The following is a 19,280-nucleotide window of genomic DNA, read 5'->3' as shown; positions in this document are numbered from 1 at the left end:
GTTACTCGTGCACGGGAGAGAACCGGACAACCGCTTGACTCCAGTTGGTCTCGTCCGTTCTCCCATACACTGTCCTTTTATTGAGGTTACATGAATATGCATAGGTTCATTAACATACGACGTCTACATACAAACAAAGAGTACCTTGCCTGTGTGTGTGTGTGTGTGTGTGTGTGTGTGTGTGTGTGTGTGTGTGTGTGTGTGTGTGTGTGTGTGTGTGTGTGTGTGTGTGTGTGTGTGTGTGTGGGGACTGCTGATCAAAGGGTCAAACATCCTTGGTCAGGAAGAGGGTAGCCTCCCCCTCACCCTAGATGGTTCATCCTAGATAACACGGTGAGGAAGTCCTGCAGTTCATCTAAACAAAGAGCACTTAGACTAGAACAGACGCAACTACGTTAATCCTACCATAAAATAATAAGACACGGTATGACCTCTCATGCTCCCAAAGTGCTGTCTAATACACACAAAGTTTGCAGACTATCAAGGATCAAAACCTCTACCAATCTACAACTAATTACAAAACTCTAAGCATATATAAGTAAATATTTCTAAGCATAAATGACAATCAACAATACAAATCTAACAATAACCACTTAAATATCTTAAATATTAAAAAAGTCTTAAGTTTTACTTATTTAAACCTCTCGACAAAGCATTTCCATTTCCACGTGAAAGTCCCCTCTGGTTCTGGGGATGCTAATCGCTCCAGGAGGTTTTCTGTGTTGCCTGCTCGTTGCTGTCAACAGCCGCTCTCCTGAACTCTCATGCTGCTTGCTTGTTTTGCTTGTTAATGATCATTTTCAGCTGCTATTTTCTACTTTTTGTAACATATCGCCCATGAATACTTTTATATATTCATAACTACATGTCTGCTGGGAACAAATGCTAGCAGAATTATGGCATTTCCTGGAGAGCGTACACTATAAGAAAACGCTAGAAACTGAGAGGAATAGCCCAGCTCTGACACCTCACTGTCATTTTCCCCTGCTAGGTTCACATCCTCCACCCTCCATATGTGCCTGTGAAACACCGCAGCCTGCTGATGGAGTACGTCTCACTGGCTAAGACCAGACTGGCTGACCTCAAGGTAAGAAGAAAAGGGAAAGAAGAAGGTCGTTATCACCGTGTTACTTTGATTTTTCCATATAATACAATAAAAACAACACTGTGAGTGGATTGTGGTTAATAGTGTAGCACACATGAATTAAATATCATGGTGTGTGTGTGTGTGCAGGAGTCAGTGGAGGACATGGGTTTATATGAGGATGTTTCGGCTGCAGGTACATCGGTGCAGGTAACAGTGACACACAGTGGATATTCTATTATAATTTTAATTTTTGATACATATTCTATTCCATGCTGTGCCCTCCTTCTGTTTTCTATGCTCTGTTATTCTATTCTGCAACCCGCAAACTGGCATCAGAACCCAAACTATCTTCTACGTCTTAAGTAACAAGCAACACAAAACTTTGTGTGGACACGGGTGTAATTAGGGATCGCTGAGTCCTGGGTTGACATAAGACTAATAGTCCAATGTTTGTGTGTCTGCAGCCTCAGTGTCAGGCTGCCCAGGATGTGGACAAAGCTGTGTCTCTGTTTGAGAGCACAGGCAGAATCTCTGCCACAGTCATGGAGGCCAGGTAAACTACAGCACATTTATACCAGACACAGGGCTGAGGAGCCAGGGCCCCCAACCCTCGGCTTAAGAGAGCTTTAAGGTGTTTTCTTTAAAAGAATTTAGCAGCTACAGAAAGGTGTTATTCGAAAGCAGGACAACCACGAAGAGACTTTAATGGTCTGAAAGTGACACAAGACATTAAAGGGATAGAAAATACAAAAGTATGAGAACAGACTTCACAGAATGATCTGGATTACTTTGTGATATTTTCTTGAGAAGATCTGAATGGTATAACTCAATTTTACATGTATTTTTAATATACATGAAGCAACCAACCAGTCAGCCTGTCAGTGCTCAGGAGGCCCTTTTCTCATAATCTGTTTTAAATATAAAATACATGTTATTTGAAAGTCCTCTCTGGTCTTCTCACAGTATTTTCCGGAGGCCGTATTTCCTGACTCGGTTCCTTCCCGCGCTGCTCACTCCGAGAGTGGTAAGCGCTTCCTGTTATCCCTCCCGATATTCTTCTGTGCATTCTCATGTGTGAGGTTGTGTTTTTGTTGCATGACATGCATGAACTGTCATTTATTTGCAGCTTCCTGTGAAAGTCGATGCTCGAATGAGTTTCATCGAAGCGTTGAAAAAGTGAGTTTCTATCAGAGAGATGAAAATGTCAGCAGGTTGTTCCCAGAGTTTCTTCTTTAATTAAGTTTCTAGTTGTTTTAAGTGATAACATTGATCATCATCACCACAATATGATTATTTGTTACTTTTTGTGTGTGTTTAGAGCTGATAAGATCCCTGCTGCACAGTATTCATCCTACATGGAGTCCTGCCAGAAGCAGAGACAACAGAATAGTGGGTATTCTTTTAAAGGACCGCTGACATTATTTATTATTATTTATTTTAAAGATGGACATTATTTGTTTGATTATTAGCACAGTGCAGTGAAAAAGTATTCAAGGCCTCCTGATTTCTTCTGTTCTGTGTGCATCTCAAAATTGAAAGTTAAAACAAACCCTGATTAAACACAACAAAGTTCATATTGTCAGGTCATGGTGGTCTTGAGTGCTCAGATCATACAGCATACATACATGCTGCAACAGTTTGAAAGATGAGAGGTCAAACATCTTCACACATTGCTGTGGTGGAAGTTTGACCCAGTGATCTTTGAAATACTTGTACGTTGGAGGTCCTGCCTCAGCATCTCACTGGGATGCATGTCTGAGCTCTTTGACAGTCTAAAATGTTTCCTTTAAAGTCATTCAGACATGGATTTATCCTTGTTCTGGCACTAGATTTCCAACTCTATTTGACAATCCGATAACTTGATGTTCTCCTTTTGGGATTTCTGTCAGAAGCCAGAATCCAAGTTTCTCCGACAGGTCACCCTGTCCCTGAAGCAGCAAAGCACCTCTGTAAGATAAAAATAGTGCATAATAGATATAATTTGGAATTCTATTTGGTTTAGCAGACAGAGAGACATTCAACAGATGTACTTCTTAGTAGAAAGTAAGAGAGCACAGAATGACTGGTAATGTCTTTCAAGGGAAGTGATCAGTGATTAGAGTTTATAAGTGGAGATATATCAGCAACAACTACAGGTAAATTGGATTAATGCAGTGCATTCTGCCTGCTATAGCTCTACTTGCTATTGGTGTGCTGGCTCAGACAGAACGGCAGGGTTGCTGATCTGCACGTCCAAACCAGAGACAGACGCTGGAGACTTTCTTCATTTCCCAATTTAAGCATGAAGACAAACAGCTGGGCTAGTCTTGTGGAAACTTTGTTGCCTCTGACTTTAAAAAAATAATCCCCAACCTGTAACGAATGGTCAAGCATAAGTTACAAGATATGGTGACTTATCTTTTATTTGACTACAATATAATAAAAAAATCAATAACATCAATGAAAACATACTTTCATGACAGCAAGTGTAGTCTCCCTCTGCTGGGCATTCGGAGAATGCACGTTTTAAACGCTGCTTCATCAGCTTTCGTCTCCAGACCCTGAAGGGTTTGGGTGTGCATGTACACCTCTGTGTTGAGTCGATTTTATCCCTGCAGCCTCCTGAAGGAAGCAAAGCACTCATGATCTGAGAAGTGCTGCATCAGAGAGGCGTGTCATCACACATGATCATTCAGCACTGCACTCATCACACTGACTCACTGATGTCTCAGTGTGATGAGTTTATGTGGGGAAAGTCAGATTAGATGTAAGATGAGGTTTCACTCTATGATGAGTGAAAACCGGTGCGATAAATTCTGTCACCTTTTGACAGATTTGTGTTTTTCAGTCTACGCGTGGGTATAATTTTGCAGAGACTCTGTTAGTTGAGCTGCTGTGCTTGAGAGTGACAGGTTAGACTGATTGCTGATTATATTTAATTGTCTCCACACTCTCAGCCCTGAGAGCCCTGTACATATAAATAATAAGCAGCTGACCTGTGCAGCCTCAGCTTTGCACTTATTTCATATAATACAACAATCTCATAGTCAGAAACTGATCCTCATCTCCTGTTTTCAGTGAATGCTACGTGTTCAGACGGCAATGATGACCCCCTGGAGGTCCTGAAGGTTCAGCTGCAGGAGTTTGCAGAACTTGTCGTTGATGGAAATGATGGAGGTGGGAAGGTGTTCATGCGCTCACTCACACGTTTTATATTCTGTCAAGGAAAACCCTTCACCAGTGTATAATAGAGATTCACACAGAGACCAGTTTCTTAGGTCTTTCTGATCTTATCTCTATTTATTTATATATACTTTTCATTTGTGGCATTTAAACTTAAGCAACATGCGTACAAACCTCACTTTCAGGTCTGTACTTTCATTTGGTTAGTAATATTTTAGCTGATAGTTTAAACTCCTTGATGTAGTTGCTAAACATCAAATTAAACTAATTTGAGCCTAATTATAGGGTTCCTCATATATAATACTTCGGATTTACAAAAAGAAGAGGGCTAAACAACAAGTACACATTCTGTACATAAGAAATGGGCATAGCCAAAATAATGTTGCCCACTGGTTAATAATGTCCCACTGTGAAGCCTCCAGATGCCTCACCGTGCAAAGGGCCCCGACTTGTCAGTCAGAAGGCAGGCCTGTCCTAAAGCCTGTCCTAAAGCATACCCCACGTTATTCCACCTTTTTCACTCTAATAAAGAGTTTTTTTGTTTTGTTTGCTGCTTTTGGCTTGTTGTGTTGTGAACCACAAGATGGCGCTACAGTATGTGAATCAAAGACCCTCAGGAAGTGAGTGTCTGTTATAAAGGCTCAGCTACTGAATGATGTGTACGTTTGAAAAAGTATACAAAATAGTTTTGATGAAGGCTTAGCCTGTGTTAGGCCTTCAGGTTCCTCCACAGTTTGTTCAACACTCACGTGTCCTCAGACATGTCGGCCCAGCTGTCCAGGATCTCACACACGCTCAGTGTCATCTTCCCTGGTCGTCCCGACGATCCGATTGGACAAAAGGTCATCAGTCTTCACACTGACGCTCCTCCATCCTCCGAGCTCCATGTCAAAGTACGCACTGATGAAAGTCTATAAATCAGCAGCCCTCTTGCTGTATGTGTGTGCTAACTAGTATGCATTTTTATTGACTCTCTCTCAGGTTGTCAATATGATCCTAAGAAACTTCTGCCAGTGCTTGCTAAATTCTTCCAAATCAAACCCTCCGAATAAGTGAGTAGGAACTTTCAGGAAAAGTTGCAAATCGTATATTTAAATAATCCTGAGCTCTTTTTAAATGCCTTGCCAGACTCAAAGCCTTTAATAGAGCTTTGCAATAACAGATAGCAAGTTTCTAAATAGGTTCTAATCATTAACACCGAATCTGGAATCCTGATTCTGACTGATTTGAAGGTGTGATAAAACCAACATGTGTCTCCTTTGTGTTGTCCAATTAAAAGGCCAAAATATTAACTAGTGCCTGTAAAATGAAAGTTGACCTCTGCAAGATGTAAATAAAACCTTGTCCAGGGTACCTTCAGAGTCTTCTTATATAAAGAGTAGGGGTGCAACGATACACAAAATTCACGGTTCGGTTCGGTTCGATACTTTGGTGTCACGGTTCGATATTTTTTCGATACAAAAAAAATGTTCATGCCTTTTTAATTTGTCATTTATTAAAATTATAAATATATATTTTAACTCAAAAGTACAGTTTTTAAATTTAATGTTGCTGAAACAAAAGTAATTAAAAAAATAAATCTATCTCAGGGCTCTCAAAATTTCAAAATCCCTGGTAGCCCTTCGGGCAGGGACTCTTCAGTTTTTGGTAGCCCAAAATAAATATAAGTAGCCCGAATAAAAAAGAGAGCAATTTTTTGATTGATGTTTTGTTTCCTGTTTTGTTTCCTTTACAATATTATACTTTAATGTATAATATTGTAAAGGAAACAAAACATTAATCAAAAAATTGTTGAAAAACAAATTACAACATTGTATAAAAATTACAATCATCAACTCAAATACTTGGCTATAATTGAACAGAAACTTCTATGAACTTGTAAGAACTGTGTAGGACATGAATCAGTCTGTGTCAGATCCTGAATTTGAAATTTCCGCTGAAGTCAAGAGACAAGTGGAACCAAGATCGAGGCCATTTGCTTTTTGAAGTTTGCAAAGACTGCTAAATTTTGCCAGTGGTAGTTCACTCTTTGCAACATAGTACGCTGTTCTAAACAGATTTTTCAGGTTTATTTTTAGTATGTTATTTGCAATTGGTGTTTGTTCTGGGAAAGATATTGCAGACTGAGCAATAATGCATTTCTTGCATTTCTCATGGGTTCTAATGGGGGCCTTTCTTAAAATGACTGGTCCCAGTAACAAAGGCGCTTGTCGACTCAGAAATCGAGAGAAAACCAACAACACACCTGGCAGAACATTATGTTATTTACACGGGTGCACATAAGTGGTCGCATGTGCGCATTCGCTGTCAAAATAAAAGACGCGCACCAGATAAGAAGTTGCAACGCACGTTTGCGTCCATATAAAAAGCACTGTTTTTGTCCGCTAGAGTGGGATTTTCACGGCACATTCCGCACCACATCTCTGTGCGTTCATCATTTGTTTGAAGCCAGCTCACCTCCTGCAACCACTTTTCCGAGAATACGCGCTTCTTTTGTGGTTCGGACTCCTTCTGACATTTGTTTGGAGGTGGAGGAACACCAAAGTAATTGCTTAAAGGAGCTTCTTCGACATCTTCAAGAGTTCTAAACAAATGTCTGTCCTCCTCCAGAAAATCTTATGTATGCAAACACGCGTTGCAACTTCATATCTTGTGAGTGTTTTTTTTTTTTTTTTTTTTTTGGACAGCGAATGCGCACCTGCGGACCACTTATGTGCAGCCCCGGTTATATAGCTCGTCATATTGCAGCCACAGAAATTCTTTTGTCCATGAAACCATAAAGCTGCACTTTCTTTTTGCCTTATAGTCTGATTTGTCATAACTTTTCCGTTTTGTGGTAAGCTTTTCTTTGGCTGTCACTTCTTCACCCTGACCTGTCTTATTTGGCTCAGCAGAACTGAAATACTTTTACACACACACATAACGGTCAGCGATTCTCTGCGCGATCAACCTCTCATATGTTTAAGCTTGCTGCGGGAGATTTCACTTGTCATGTTTGCATAGTAAGCTAACGATTGATAAGACTATGTCAGAGGAATTGGTGCGCAAATTATCATCACTCACCAATCAGTGCTTTCGCTCTCTATACATGTAGCGCGTGGCGAACACTAAAGCGGTCGCGCCAGAATGTCACGCTAAAAAGAAAGATTCTTTAAAATACAAGGGGGAGCAAGCGAGTCAGATACCACGGGCACAGAGAGGAAGCAGGTCTGATCAGAAACAGTTTATTACTAGGCCAGGGAGCACAAATAAAAACACCCTTAAAATGTATGTAATAAAATGTTTGCTCTCTACTAAAAACAATTCTAAAACCCGTAAAACTACCATTTTCTACATTCACTAAAACCCCCCTTGCTATAATTAGGCCACATGTTCATTATGGGTCCATCAGCAGGCCAGGAATTCCTCCTTTAGAGCAGAGTCCACGCCAGCCCCGTCTTCAGCAGACAAGAAAGAGCCACCCATCTTCTTGTCCTTCCGCTGGCCCATCACTTCCCAGCCCGGCTTGCGTTCTGCACCCGAATCCATAATGTGACCACCGCCACAGCTCCCCTTGCGTCGGTGTCCTGCAACATAACAAATAGGGGCCAGAACAATGGTCCCAGAAGCGGCCCTGGCTCATGGCCATGGTGACCCTCTCCCAATCCAGCTGCACCCAGTAAACAACAGTAGAGACCCTACTCACAAATGCAGGCAGAGGTAAACCTCTGCCCTGCTGCCAATCACACGCGTTGTCTCTTACTGTTGCCATTCCATGAGGTCAGGACTTGGTCGCCGCATCACACTGGCCATCTCGCATTAACCTTCCAGCCTCTCTCTTCAGTGCTCAGCTAGCCTGTTTTTAAAAGGTCTTTACACAGCTGATAGGCCACCTCTGGACACACCCCTGCCTCAGCAGGTGGTCCCTATCAGCTAATTTGTCCCATGCCAGCCAGTCCACAGTGGATAAAAACCATGTCACATAAAACACTAAAAACCATGCAATAGAAACAGAATAAAACCATGCAAATAAAACACTCATAAATAAACACTAAAAATCAGAATAAAAACAATATACAAGATAAATACAAATTTCCACTGTGTGACATACACAGTTCGCGTGATTGCAAAGTGAAAGCAAAAAACAAGCGCAAATTCAAACGCGATTTCAATATGTCACATATTGACAGTGGCTCACCGATGCCAATGACATAATTACCCAGCTACATTTCCGAAAGAATGCAAAAGCATTGACATATATTTTTCCTTCCTACAATAGCCCGACGGGCAGGGCAGAGATAGATTTTTGTAGCCCGACTGGAAAAATCGCTAGCCCCGGGACGTCGGGCTAGCGATTTCGTGAGCCCTGTATCTGATTGAGGAATCACTCATCTTTGGAAAAGAGAGTTTATTACAGAGAAATGGCTCTTTCCAAAATAAAAGCTATACTATAAGCTTCTTCTGGGCTATATTCTCAGCAGCATATTGTAGCGGGTCAGGGCTGTTCGGGGTTCTGTTTGTACAGTTATGTTTTGTTTATGTTGCCATAGTGACGGGTGACGCCTTCTCGCTGCGACGGTGTGTCCTTCCGGGGTCAGAGGGCGCCCTGTGTGTTGTTGTTGTTGTTGCTGTGCGGTTGCCGCGCTAAGCAGTTAGCTAGCGGCAGTGTTCTTCTGCAGATGTCAATAAACGGCTGTGCTCCCTGGCTAGCTAACGGGAAGCAAGTATAGGGGGTCTATGATTTCGTTTGTGGCAAACTGCACAAGAACACAAGACCAAACGACACCTCCGTCTCCTCGTTGTCTGAGCTCGCCACATTGGTGTCAGAAGTGGGATGATGGTGGCACCCCATGTTCTGACCCGAGTGACTTTTCCCCCGCCAGTCGTGACTGGCCGGTGCGCCAAAAGAAGGCACCTGGACATTTGCAAAGTGAAAGCAAAGAACAAGCGCAAATTCAAACGCGATTTCAATATGTCACATATTGACAGTGGCTCACCGATGCCAATGACATAATTACCCAGCTACATTTCCGAAAGAATGCAAAAGCATTGACATATATTTTTCCTTCCTACAATAGCCCAACGGGCAGGGCAGAGATAGATTTTGGTAGCCCGACTGGAAAAATCGCTAGCCCCGGGACGTCGGGCTAGCGATTTTGCAAGCCCTGCCGTTACAGGCATGGCCCTTTAAGGATGAAGCCTGATGGGAAATGTATTCGGGATGTGTGTAGCGGGACTGCCTGGTGTGTGTGTGAAGAGAGAGAGCGGAGAAGGGGAAAAAGTAACGGTTAGCTACAGAAGAGACGAAAAGAAAATAAATAAAAGGAATATAATAACTCCCTCGACAGCCAGAGTTGTGTCGGCGATGCTCGCTGTGAGTAAACTGTTTCAGCCCACTGTACGCGGTGTTCGTGCCTTAGAGAAGAAATAAAGTTCGGTGAAGCAGTTTCCTACGCCTCCTTCGATCTTTTTGCTAGCGGAGTTGACCTGTAAGTAACTGCCAGAGGTTTCCTTACTACGGTTCGGGGCCGCGGATCTGGCGCGGTAACACCTGTATCTGATTGAGGAATCACTCATCTTTGGAAAAGAGAGTTTATTACAGAGAAATGGCTCTTTCCGAAATAAAAGCTATACTATCCGCTTCTTCTGGGCTATATTCTCAGCAGCATATTGTAGCGGGTCAGGGCTGTTCGGGGTTCTGTTTGTACAGTTATGTTTTGTTTATGTTGCCATAGTGACGGGTGACGCCTTCTCGCTGCGACGGTGTGTCCTTCCGGGGTCAGAGGGCGCCCTGTGTGTTGTTGTTGTTGTTGCTGTGCGGTTGCCGCGCTGAGCAGTTAGCTAGCGGCAGTGTTCTTCTGCAGATGTCAATAAACGGCTGTGCTCCCTGGCTAGCTAACGGGAAGCAAGACCAAACGACACCTCCGTCTCCTCGTTGTCTGAGCTCGCCACATTGGTGTCAGAAGTGGGATGATGGTGGCACCCCATGTTCTGACCCGAGTGACTTTTCCCCCGCCAGTCGTGTCCGGCCGGTGCGCCAAAAGAAGGCACCTGGACATTTGCAGGACTTTGTGTGGGGTAATGGGGTCGTCGGGGACGACTGACCCCTTAGGTGGGGGCTATGTAGCGGGTCAGGGCTGTTCGGGGTTCTGTTTGTACAGTTATGTTTTGTTTATGTTGCCATAGTGACGGGTGACGCCTTCTCGCTGCGACGGTGTGTCCTTCCGGGGTCAGAGGGCGCCCTGTGTGGTGTTGTTGTTGTTGCTGCTGTGCGGTTGCCGCGCTGAGCAGTTAGCTAGCGGCAGTGTTCTTCTGCAGATGTCAATAAACGGCTGTGCTTCCTGGCTGGCTCACGGGAAGCAAGACCAAACGATACCTCCGTCTCCTCCTTGTCTGAGCTCGCCACAATATTAAACATAGCAGGTCCCCATAAGGAGAATCATGTGCTAACGGCTGTCTAAATGACTCGGGTAAAGTTTGTAGCATGCACGCTTGTTGTTTTTGTCTGCTTCCACTTGTCTTTGTACTAGGATGATGTCGGCGTAAATGTGCAGTCATATTCGTTGTGTTCCCACTAGTGCTGTCAGCGTTAATCTCGTTGAAATGATGTTAACGCCACAACACGGCAAATCTCCGTTAACGAGCTACCCCTGCGTGGGGCTAGACGGCCAACACGTTAACGAGCTAACTGCGCTAACACACTAGTTCCCACCCATGTAATTGAGCATTGCGTGGTACACCCAACATACTGTTTTACTTTAGTCCATGACGCGCTTACCTTCAGGGTCATATGTCACATGAAAACCAAAATAATTCCAAACGCCAGATCTGAATGAGGGTGGGGTAGGTTCAATTTGCCATGTTGCAAGGAGAGCTTAACTTCTGTCTCGCTAGCTTGCCCTGTGCTCTTCCTTCTGATGATGCTGTCTGTGTTGAACGCTCAGTGGATCTGCGCTCGACAGTGCAGCCTAGGCGGAGTAGTCGAACGCAGATTCACTGAGCGCTCAACACAGACAGCATCGTCAGAAGGAAAGTTGATAAAATAAATTACAACTTTTGTATTGTTCGATACATATGCGTTCCGAACCGAAAGCACTGTATCGAACAGTTCAATATCGATACGAGTATCGTTGCACCCCTAATAAAGAGCTATAGAAAACAATAAATTAAAGTTATATTTGGTCGTCAAATTACATCCTAACCAGTTTCCTTTCAGTCGACTAATTGCTGCTGCTCTAATTGTTTGCATCTTTAGACAAAGCCCATGGGCCTCGAGGTTTGTGAGCGCTCTGCTTGGTAACACACAGCTCCTCTCCAGCCTCATACACAGACTCTGGGACCTGCTTCACAACCAGGTGCATAAACCCACATTTATTCCCTCTATTTATATCTGACTTTCACTTTGTGTCGTGGACTTTTAATTTTATTCTCATGCTTAAGAAAAAAAAAGTTTTTTTATTCTTCTATGTGAAGTGGCTGTCGCTGAATGCTGCCCATATACTCGGCCTGGCAGCATTCCTGGTCCACCTGTATTCCTTGGTGTCTCGTGGTCCTCTGGTTCAGTTGGTGCTGCCCATTCGGCTTGAGCCAGTGCCGGCTGAAGAGGCTCTGAGCTTGGCGCTGTCCTGCAGCACACACGCCAACATGCTGTTCTGTGCCAGGTGAGGCTTTCCATGCATGGATGTTGACTTTTAATGGAGCGTTTTAATGATTGCATGCTCTCTTTATGTGCCTACAGCAGAGAAAGTTGACTGGTTAATGTATGTGGATATCATATTTAATTCCTTTGTTAATGATAATGTCCTGCACCTGTAACTAACAAGGATTGGCCATGCATACAATCCACATCTTTACATCTACAATATATGTTCAGTAATAGTGATTTGGCTCATTGTGGATGTCCAGGTTGTGTGTAGCAGCTGTCTGTTATGGGATCTGCAGAGAGGACTCACTGCCTCAACAGCAGGACTGTATCCCCCATAGTCTCTATAAGAAGGTAACCTTTTTTATTTGACATGTGATTAAGTAATGAGGTTTGCTTATTGCTTTTCTTTCCAGAATTTATGCAAACCTTTCCAGAATAATTTCTTGGTGGCCGTTTGTTTGTCTTATGCTTTTTCTTATTTCCTGTCATATACATACTGCGACAAATATGGATGCTCATATTCTTGGAAACTTTTAATTAAAGATTTCTGTGTATGTAAAGTAATCTATGTGAACTTTTACTGTTAAATATTAGATATCCCTAATTTGCCCATTTTAGACTCACAGCTCTGACTGTGAGCACAGAAGCCCCACCCACTGAGCCAATCAGACGAAAGCTGTCTTAACTCTTTCCCCCATAAAGATGACATTTGATGACTTTGCCCAGTAGCCTTAATGACAAGTTTTGACACCTCAGTATATATCAACAAAGATGTGGTTTGAGGGCTATTAGAATAAAGTACTCGCTCTAATTTCTGATGCAAACCCGAACATTTTGTTCTATAAGCAGGTATGAAATATGACAGAAATCACTCTTTTCAGAAAAAGAGCTTTGATGATAATTCATTATAGGCTGTCACTGGGTAAAGAGTCAAAGGTGGCCTTAATGGATGTAAAGCAGCTGGTTTCTGGCAGAGTGTGACCTAAGGGGCTGCACAAAGTCACAGAAAAGAGACAAATAAGGAATTTTTCTTTTAACTGTAACCAACACAAAGCAATTCTAGTGCAGCACAGGAATAAAAACATGGAGCTGGTAATGAGCATAATGGGTCACCTTTAAGCACAGGGTTAAATTTGAGGGCTAAATCTAGAAAACAGATGTGTCCAAAACTGAGACTTGCAATAAAATAAAACAGAAACGCAGAACTACCTCGCACCCTGCCTTTGAGAAGCTGAAATAAAAGCATGTGATCAAATAGTTTATAATGAGCTTATGTTTCCTCCACACTTGCTTGGCCTTGGCTATGAAATGAGGGCGGTGCAAAGTTTTGATTTTATTGTGTAAAAAGAAGCGGAACAAATGCAAATATCATGACAGACGCTGCACAGTCACAGTGCAAACCACTTCTTTGCTCAGTGCTTGCATTTGTACCTTTTATTTAATCAATAAAGCCAAACAAACAGCCCGAATAAACAAAGTGCGATATAGAATAAAGTCTTAAAACTCATTAAAAACACCTCCTGCCTTTATTACATCATTCTGTGTATCGTCAGTCTTAACCAGCTTTCTGGGCCTTCCCTCCTTTCATTACTTAAACCTACTTATACTATTCTGTGTTTGTGTTTAGCTTCTGTACCTCATCCCACGACTGTTACCTGAAGCCAGAGGAACTGTAGCTGATGCTGGGCTAAGTGAACAACTGGAGGAGAAACAGACCGGGCTGTGGAGCAGCATCACTGACTCCAACAACACCTGGAGGAAGACGGCCTGGCATCTGTGGAGGAACGCTGCCTTCCAGCAGCTCAGACAGATACCACAGTATCAGGTCTGTGCTGGGTCCCCTGTTTCTCCATTAAACACACACCTGTGCAAACATTGTTTGCATTAATGAGCACAGGTGTTTGAGTGCATGTAGAAAATGATTCATGGAGTAGCTGTATTGATGTAATAATCATGAAGTCTCCTTATGTCTGTCTAGTTATTGTTCTCAGAATGGTTAGCTAATGAGCTGAGAGTACTGAGGAGTGAGGACGCCCTGCCTGATGCTGAACGGTAAGACGGCAAACACACCGTGTGAGTTTAGAAAATAAAATCTATGCCATAAAAAGCAATAGGAAGTTTAATCTAAAGTTTAGAAACTCTGCACTTAAAATGAAACAAAAGGCAAAAAAACATGCCCTACTGGCCCAGCCTCCACTTCCAGGATGAATCCTTATGCACGTACAGATCGGTTGAAGCGGTGCTGCTAATTTTATGATCCTGTTGCAAATCAGCTGTTTCACCGCAGACCTCAAACTTGTGCAGAGGACTTTCAAGCAAAAATACTGAAGCTGTGGTGGTCTAGAGGTGCAGAAGAGGACTTTGAAGGAGAGATTGGTCAACTTAAAATCTGAAATACTTCTTTCTGTGATGAAATTTCTTCCCCTGCACCTCTAAAGGAAAAAAAAGTTGTTTGGGTTCCTGCTTTTATTTATTTGTTCCTCTCTGCAGTCAGGAGTATCAGCAGTGGGCCTGCATGGAGCTTTATCTGACTCGTCCAGAGAAGCAGGGAGGCTGCGGAGGAGACATGAAAAACCTCTGTTCTCATTTGCTTAATGCCATCATGGACCAGCAGTTAAGGTACTAGTAGTTAACATTAATGTGCGAAGTCCTTAAAATGAACCTGTCAGATATTTGACAAGAACCCAAATAAAAATGTTTCTTCAAGTCAGGAAGGGCACGGTGGGAGAGGCAAAGTGCTTGTGGTAACTTAAAAACCTCTTTTAGAGCTTGGAAAAGTTCAGTTAACCTGACAAACAGTGTTTATGGATTTGTGTCCATGTGTGCATGTTTGATGTCAGCAGTTGGCAGAGCCTGGAAGCACAACAGCACAGAGTGCCAGGAAGAGGAACCTGCTTACCAGACATCCTGTCCCGACTCCAGGTGCGTGTACACTAACTGCACCACTCGGAAAAGCTTGTTTATTATAAACCTGGTAAAAACAAAGAATCTAATGTAATATTTAAGAAATTATTACATATGGAAAAAAAGAAGGCGGTTTTGCTTTGTTTCTGTATAACAGTCAAACTGCTGTGTATCAGTAACACCATCTGGACTTTTATATGCTAATGTTTATCACTGTTTCTGCAGTTTTATCAATTGGTGAAACAGGTAGTAAAATTTTAAAAAAGTATTCATGACTATAAAAAATGATACGTAACTTTGAAAAGTTCCTTTCCCCCCCATTTCTGCAGCAATAGCATATGGATGGGCTGTGTAGACATTATAGTTAATAAAGTGTGGTAAAAATAATGTTTATATTGAGGTATATTGTATTAAAGCTAGCAACTTCACACAAAACATTTTGTGATCAAGAAAAATATTTTAGTGAAGTGATCTTCTTACATATATATTCTTATAATAAAATAATATAATCTTAGCCTTTTATTTGATTTAAAAAACATGCAACAAAAATTCTGAATGCTCAATGAATAAAAAATAAAAGCCCTGAAAATTAAAGAGCGTGGATTTGTGAAAAATGGCTACAGAATGGGTAAAAATTCCTTAAGTGTCACACTTCACTCTGCAGAACAAGCAGAAATATCAGTAGTAGTAAAGTTTGTCTTTTTTTAGACGTAAAAACAGAAAAAATAAAAGCCCTCGTACACAGAAGTTGCACAGCAGCTTCTGGAGCGTCATCAGCTTCCATGTTGTGTTTTACTCATTAGTGTACAGTCTGTGTGACTTCAGTTAAACTAGTGAATAACACTTACGTGCTTGTGTATGTGCAGGAGCTTGTCTATGAGATGGACATGATGGAGCGGTCTGGCAGCCATGGCAGCAGAGCTGGTGTGGGTGACTTCCTGTTTGAGGTGTTGTTTCAGAGATGCTCCTCTACAGTGACCTCACAGAGCATCAGCACTGACGTCAGCCTGCAGCGCTTGCTGCATACATGGAACAGGTACGCTGTTAAATATGAGAAGGGAGGCATTGCAGGGGCGTGGCCAAAGGGGGGGCTGTATAAGGCTGATGGGGTATTGTTGGCACACTCGTTCTGCGATACGTGTCGGCTCATTGCGATTGTTAATCCACTGAATTACTGTTTGTGTGTGTGTCAGAGTGCTCCTGGCTCTTCCAGCTGTGTTGTTGATTAAAGTAAACACTGATGGAGGGGGAACAACACTGAGCTGCAACAGGCTAATAGAACACATCAACCAGCATCAGGTGAGCAGCTCATTTAATGTCTCTTATTAATCTGATTTAAATGTTTGGCTGGAAAAAGTACTTTTTATGCTCACCTCTTTCTTCACCTGCACTCCCCTCTGTTCATGCACTAGAGGAAAGCGTGTTCTCCAGCAGGCGTGCTGTCCTGCAAGATAACTGCACACTTCCTGAGAGTAAGAATCTTTCTGAAATCTAAAGTTCATACAGGTTGTACCTTTAGGTGAGCTTGTGAGATTATTGAGAGGTGTGCTTCCTCTCCAGGGTCTGTTAGGTGCCAGTGTACGTTGTGGACAACCAACATATGAAGTCAACAAAGCCTGGTCTCAGATCAGCGTGCAATGTCCTGTTTTGTTGATCTCCACAGTGGTACTGTCTGTTCATTCTGACTAAAATGCCTTTGAACACATTTGGCACCTTCAATATTTAGAAAGTCCTAAAATCTTTTATCACTGGAATCACAGATCAGTGATCTATTAGAGCCTGTGTGAAGCCTGCGATGTTGTGTAGAGACATGACAGGAATATAGCGTCTTTGTTGTGTGTCCGTGTGCAGCACTGGTGGCAGCGTCTCCGTCCGGTCCTGTTGTCACTGTGGCGTCGTCTGTGTGATGAACAGACGCTGCCGGAGCAGCTGCAGCTCCTCACGGAATGTCAGCACTGGGCCTGCAGGTAACGCCTCCTTCATGAACCACTGTCAGCAAATTATGTACACCTCCTCACAGCTGCTCACACCTGAACAAGTCACATGAAATATGTTCACATCTTAGACTGCCTTGATGTCTGTAACAGCTTTGCACACTTTTCTTCGTATCAGCCACCTTCATGAGCTTCATGGGGTTTGTTGTGGCTGCATTAGTGCAGAGTAGTCCTTTAAATGTGATGCAGACATAAATGCTTGTTGCTTTTCACTTATGGTGAAACATATTAAATGAATCCTCCTTTGGTTATAATAGTTCTCAAAAGTGTCTAATTATCTTGGTGAACCCTACAGAAACCCCATGTTAAAGTTCTTCTTTCTATCTGCTCTGCAGTTTGGAGAAAGGCCAGCTGCTGCAGATGCCTCCAGCTGCAGCTCTGCTGCTGGCGGCCAGCCTTCATCGTGTCTGGCGAGGCTGTGAGGCAAACAAGCCGAGCTTCAAAGCTGCTTTGAATTTCCTGCAACCAGACAGAGACTCCAAATACAGACAGGTAAGAGCATAAAACGAATTCTGCATGCTGTCCATTTTTTCACAGTTAGTGCACCATCTAATTCTATCTAATGGGCAAAAGACTGTGAATTCTTCAGAAGCCCCACCCACCACCAGCCACTCAGACGAAAGCTGGCTTAAAAGAAGTGAGAGGAGCTGAAAGGGTTTGTTTAATAAGACAAATCCACTGTGCTCTTTTGAACAGAGCATCCAAAGTTAGCCAATCAACAGCAACAAAAGACTTGCAGCTGCTGCCCTTTTCTGACGTTGGGTGGTTTTATGAAGTCATTCTCAGCAGCTGTTAATTCGGCTGCTATATTTAAATTTATTATATACAATTCACATACAGGCAGTTTGATTACAACATAATAGAACCAGTTTTACAGTGGGTAAAGGTAAAAAGTCTAATACGGTAATGTGGATGAAAGTTATATAAATCTAAACTTCTGATTAAGGGAAGAGTAGAACAAAAGTATCACACTGAGAGGTTCACTGTCTGACTGAGCCCATCTCCATCCTGCTTATTTGGTCTCCAAAGCTTTCAGTCACTTTTTCAAAAATGCTGTTGTGTTTCTGCTTCCAGGTGCTCGTTTTCCTTCTTTTCCTGTGCGTTAACGACCACCTGACAACACTGCTATATCCTCAGGTAACTGACCACCTAAACAACAATGCTGGAATTTAGAACTGTGCAACATTCACACTCATAAACAAGTTCTCAGAGTGGAAACAGGTCTTTCCAATGCATTTGTCTAGTCTGTTTTTGTTCCACGAATCCTACACAGAAACAGTCCAGGAACACAGGAACTGACTGTGAAGACATGCACAACTTATATGAACATAACATTAGCAATTTAAATATGATAATTGCTTATTTTATTTCAATTTGTAGGATAACAATATTTTATTAGCAGTATGGTCTTGACCCCAACCTCTGGACCCTGGTGCTGCTTTTGATATTCTGCGTGTATAAAAGTCCTTTTTATGGATTTGTGTCCATGTGAGCACCTGCCCGTCAACCAATGAGAGCTGGGATAGGAGGGAAACGGATATGAATGGAAAATAAATTGAAGAGGAAAAGACAAGACTGTATTGTTATTTCTGTCTGTGTTTTATAACGTGCATGGTTTTTTTTCCTCTAGGAGAGGAGCTATGAAGAAGGCCGGGCTTTATGCACAGAGCTCCTGGCTGTGTTGATGGACTCTCCTGATTGGCTGCTCATCTTTAAGTCCAGCGGTAAAGTGAACAGCAGCTCGGTGCTCCGGTCATCTTTTAAATCTGATTTGAATTTGATGTGGTTGAACTGATGTGCTGCGTTTTTATTTTTCACTCAATTCTAGAGCAAAGCATTTATCAGTCGGTTACCATGGTGACGTCAGATGACTTTACAAAACTAATGCCGTGGGCTTTCTGCAGGTGAGTGTTGCAGCTGCTTAGTGGAGGTGGGGCCTTGCAAACAGCTAGGTTGATTCATGAATGCCACATAAATTAAATGCTGCTCTGCACTAAAGCTGACACACCATCGCATTAGGAACGACAACAGGCCAAAACACACAAACGTGACAAGATGGAAGTTCCAACCTCACCTCTTATTTGTACCTGTTGTACCTTCTAAATTTCCTTGTGTTCGTGGCCGATCAGTTTGCTGCTCCTGCAAAGCGCCGAGCTCCTACAGAGAGCTGTGCGTTGTCCAGGGTTCCTCCATACTGCCATCGTCTGCTACCTGAGCATGCTGCAGCTCTTCCTGGAAGGAAACACTCAATCACTGGACACTGAATCCTCTAAGAAGCAGCTGGTGGTTTGTACTCTAACTTCTAACTGGTCATATGGCAGTATTGGAGTTGGCACACTGCTCTGGACTCACGTTCATCATCTGTTTTGGTAGGCGGAGCCTTCCCACATCCTTGGCCGCACCAAGCAGTTTCTTCTGAGAGCCATCTCGCAAACGCCTCTGACTTTACTCTCTTCGGGGCAGCTCCGACAGGTGAGCAGAAGGTGCATCAGCATGTATATTACCCGTT

The 19,280-nt window shown here is 42.8% G+C and overlaps 1 protein-coding gene across 2 annotated transcripts in view; it reads left to right on the top strand.

The window, feature by feature from the left end:
• The window catches only part of fanca (FA complementation group A), a 29,600-nt gene that overhangs the window by 9,696 nt on the left and 624 nt on the right, over positions 1–19,280 (top strand). Inside the window, exons 15-41 of one of the 2 annotated variants that reach the window (XM_085360143.1) lie at positions 992–1,087; positions 1,235–1,294; positions 1,552–1,640; positions 2,051–2,111; positions 2,214–2,263; positions 2,406–2,476; positions 4,145–4,243; positions 5,009–5,142; positions 5,231–5,301; positions 11,484–11,583; positions 11,702–11,889; positions 12,134–12,224; positions 13,501–13,698; positions 13,852–13,925; positions 14,364–14,492; positions 14,717–14,795; positions 15,644–15,813; positions 15,971–16,076; positions 16,190–16,249; positions 16,338–16,442; positions 16,629–16,744; positions 17,107–17,263; positions 17,846–17,908; positions 18,402–18,495; positions 18,600–18,675; positions 18,901–19,057; positions 19,145–19,243. In XM_085360143.1, the coding sequence (XP_085216269.1) occupies positions 992–1,087; positions 1,235–1,294; positions 1,552–1,640; positions 2,051–2,111; positions 2,214–2,263; positions 2,406–2,476; positions 4,145–4,243; positions 5,009–5,142; positions 5,231–5,301; positions 11,484–11,583; positions 11,702–11,889; positions 12,134–12,224; positions 13,501–13,698; positions 13,852–13,925; positions 14,364–14,492; positions 14,717–14,795; positions 15,644–15,813; positions 15,971–16,076; positions 16,190–16,249; positions 16,338–16,442; positions 16,629–16,744; positions 17,107–17,263; positions 17,846–17,908; positions 18,402–18,495; positions 18,600–18,675; positions 18,901–19,057; positions 19,145–19,243 (2,793 nt within the window). Of the gene's footprint in view, positions 1–991; positions 1,088–1,234; positions 1,295–1,551; positions 1,641–2,050; positions 2,112–2,213; positions 2,264–2,405; positions 2,477–4,144; positions 4,244–5,008; positions 5,143–5,230; positions 5,302–11,483; positions 11,584–11,701; positions 11,890–12,133; positions 12,225–13,500; positions 13,699–13,851; positions 13,926–14,363; positions 14,493–14,713; positions 14,796–15,643; positions 15,814–15,970; positions 16,077–16,189; positions 16,250–16,337; positions 16,443–16,628; positions 16,745–17,106; positions 17,264–17,845; positions 17,909–18,401; positions 18,496–18,599; positions 18,676–18,900; positions 19,058–19,144; positions 19,244–19,280 lie in introns of both variants that reach the window. The other variant, XM_085360141.1, reaches the window with a different exon arrangement.

This window comes from Diplotaxodon limnothrissa, linkage group LG7 (genome assembly GCF_057381915.1).
Source record: "Diplotaxodon limnothrissa isolate DT_005_m linkage group LG7, D_limnothrissa_male_GT1.1, whole genome shotgun sequence".
NCBI classification, from domain to species: Eukaryota; Metazoa; Chordata; class Actinopteri; order Cichliformes; family Cichlidae; genus Diplotaxodon; species Diplotaxodon limnothrissa.
This window is presented reverse-complemented; position numbering and strand designations above follow the sequence as displayed.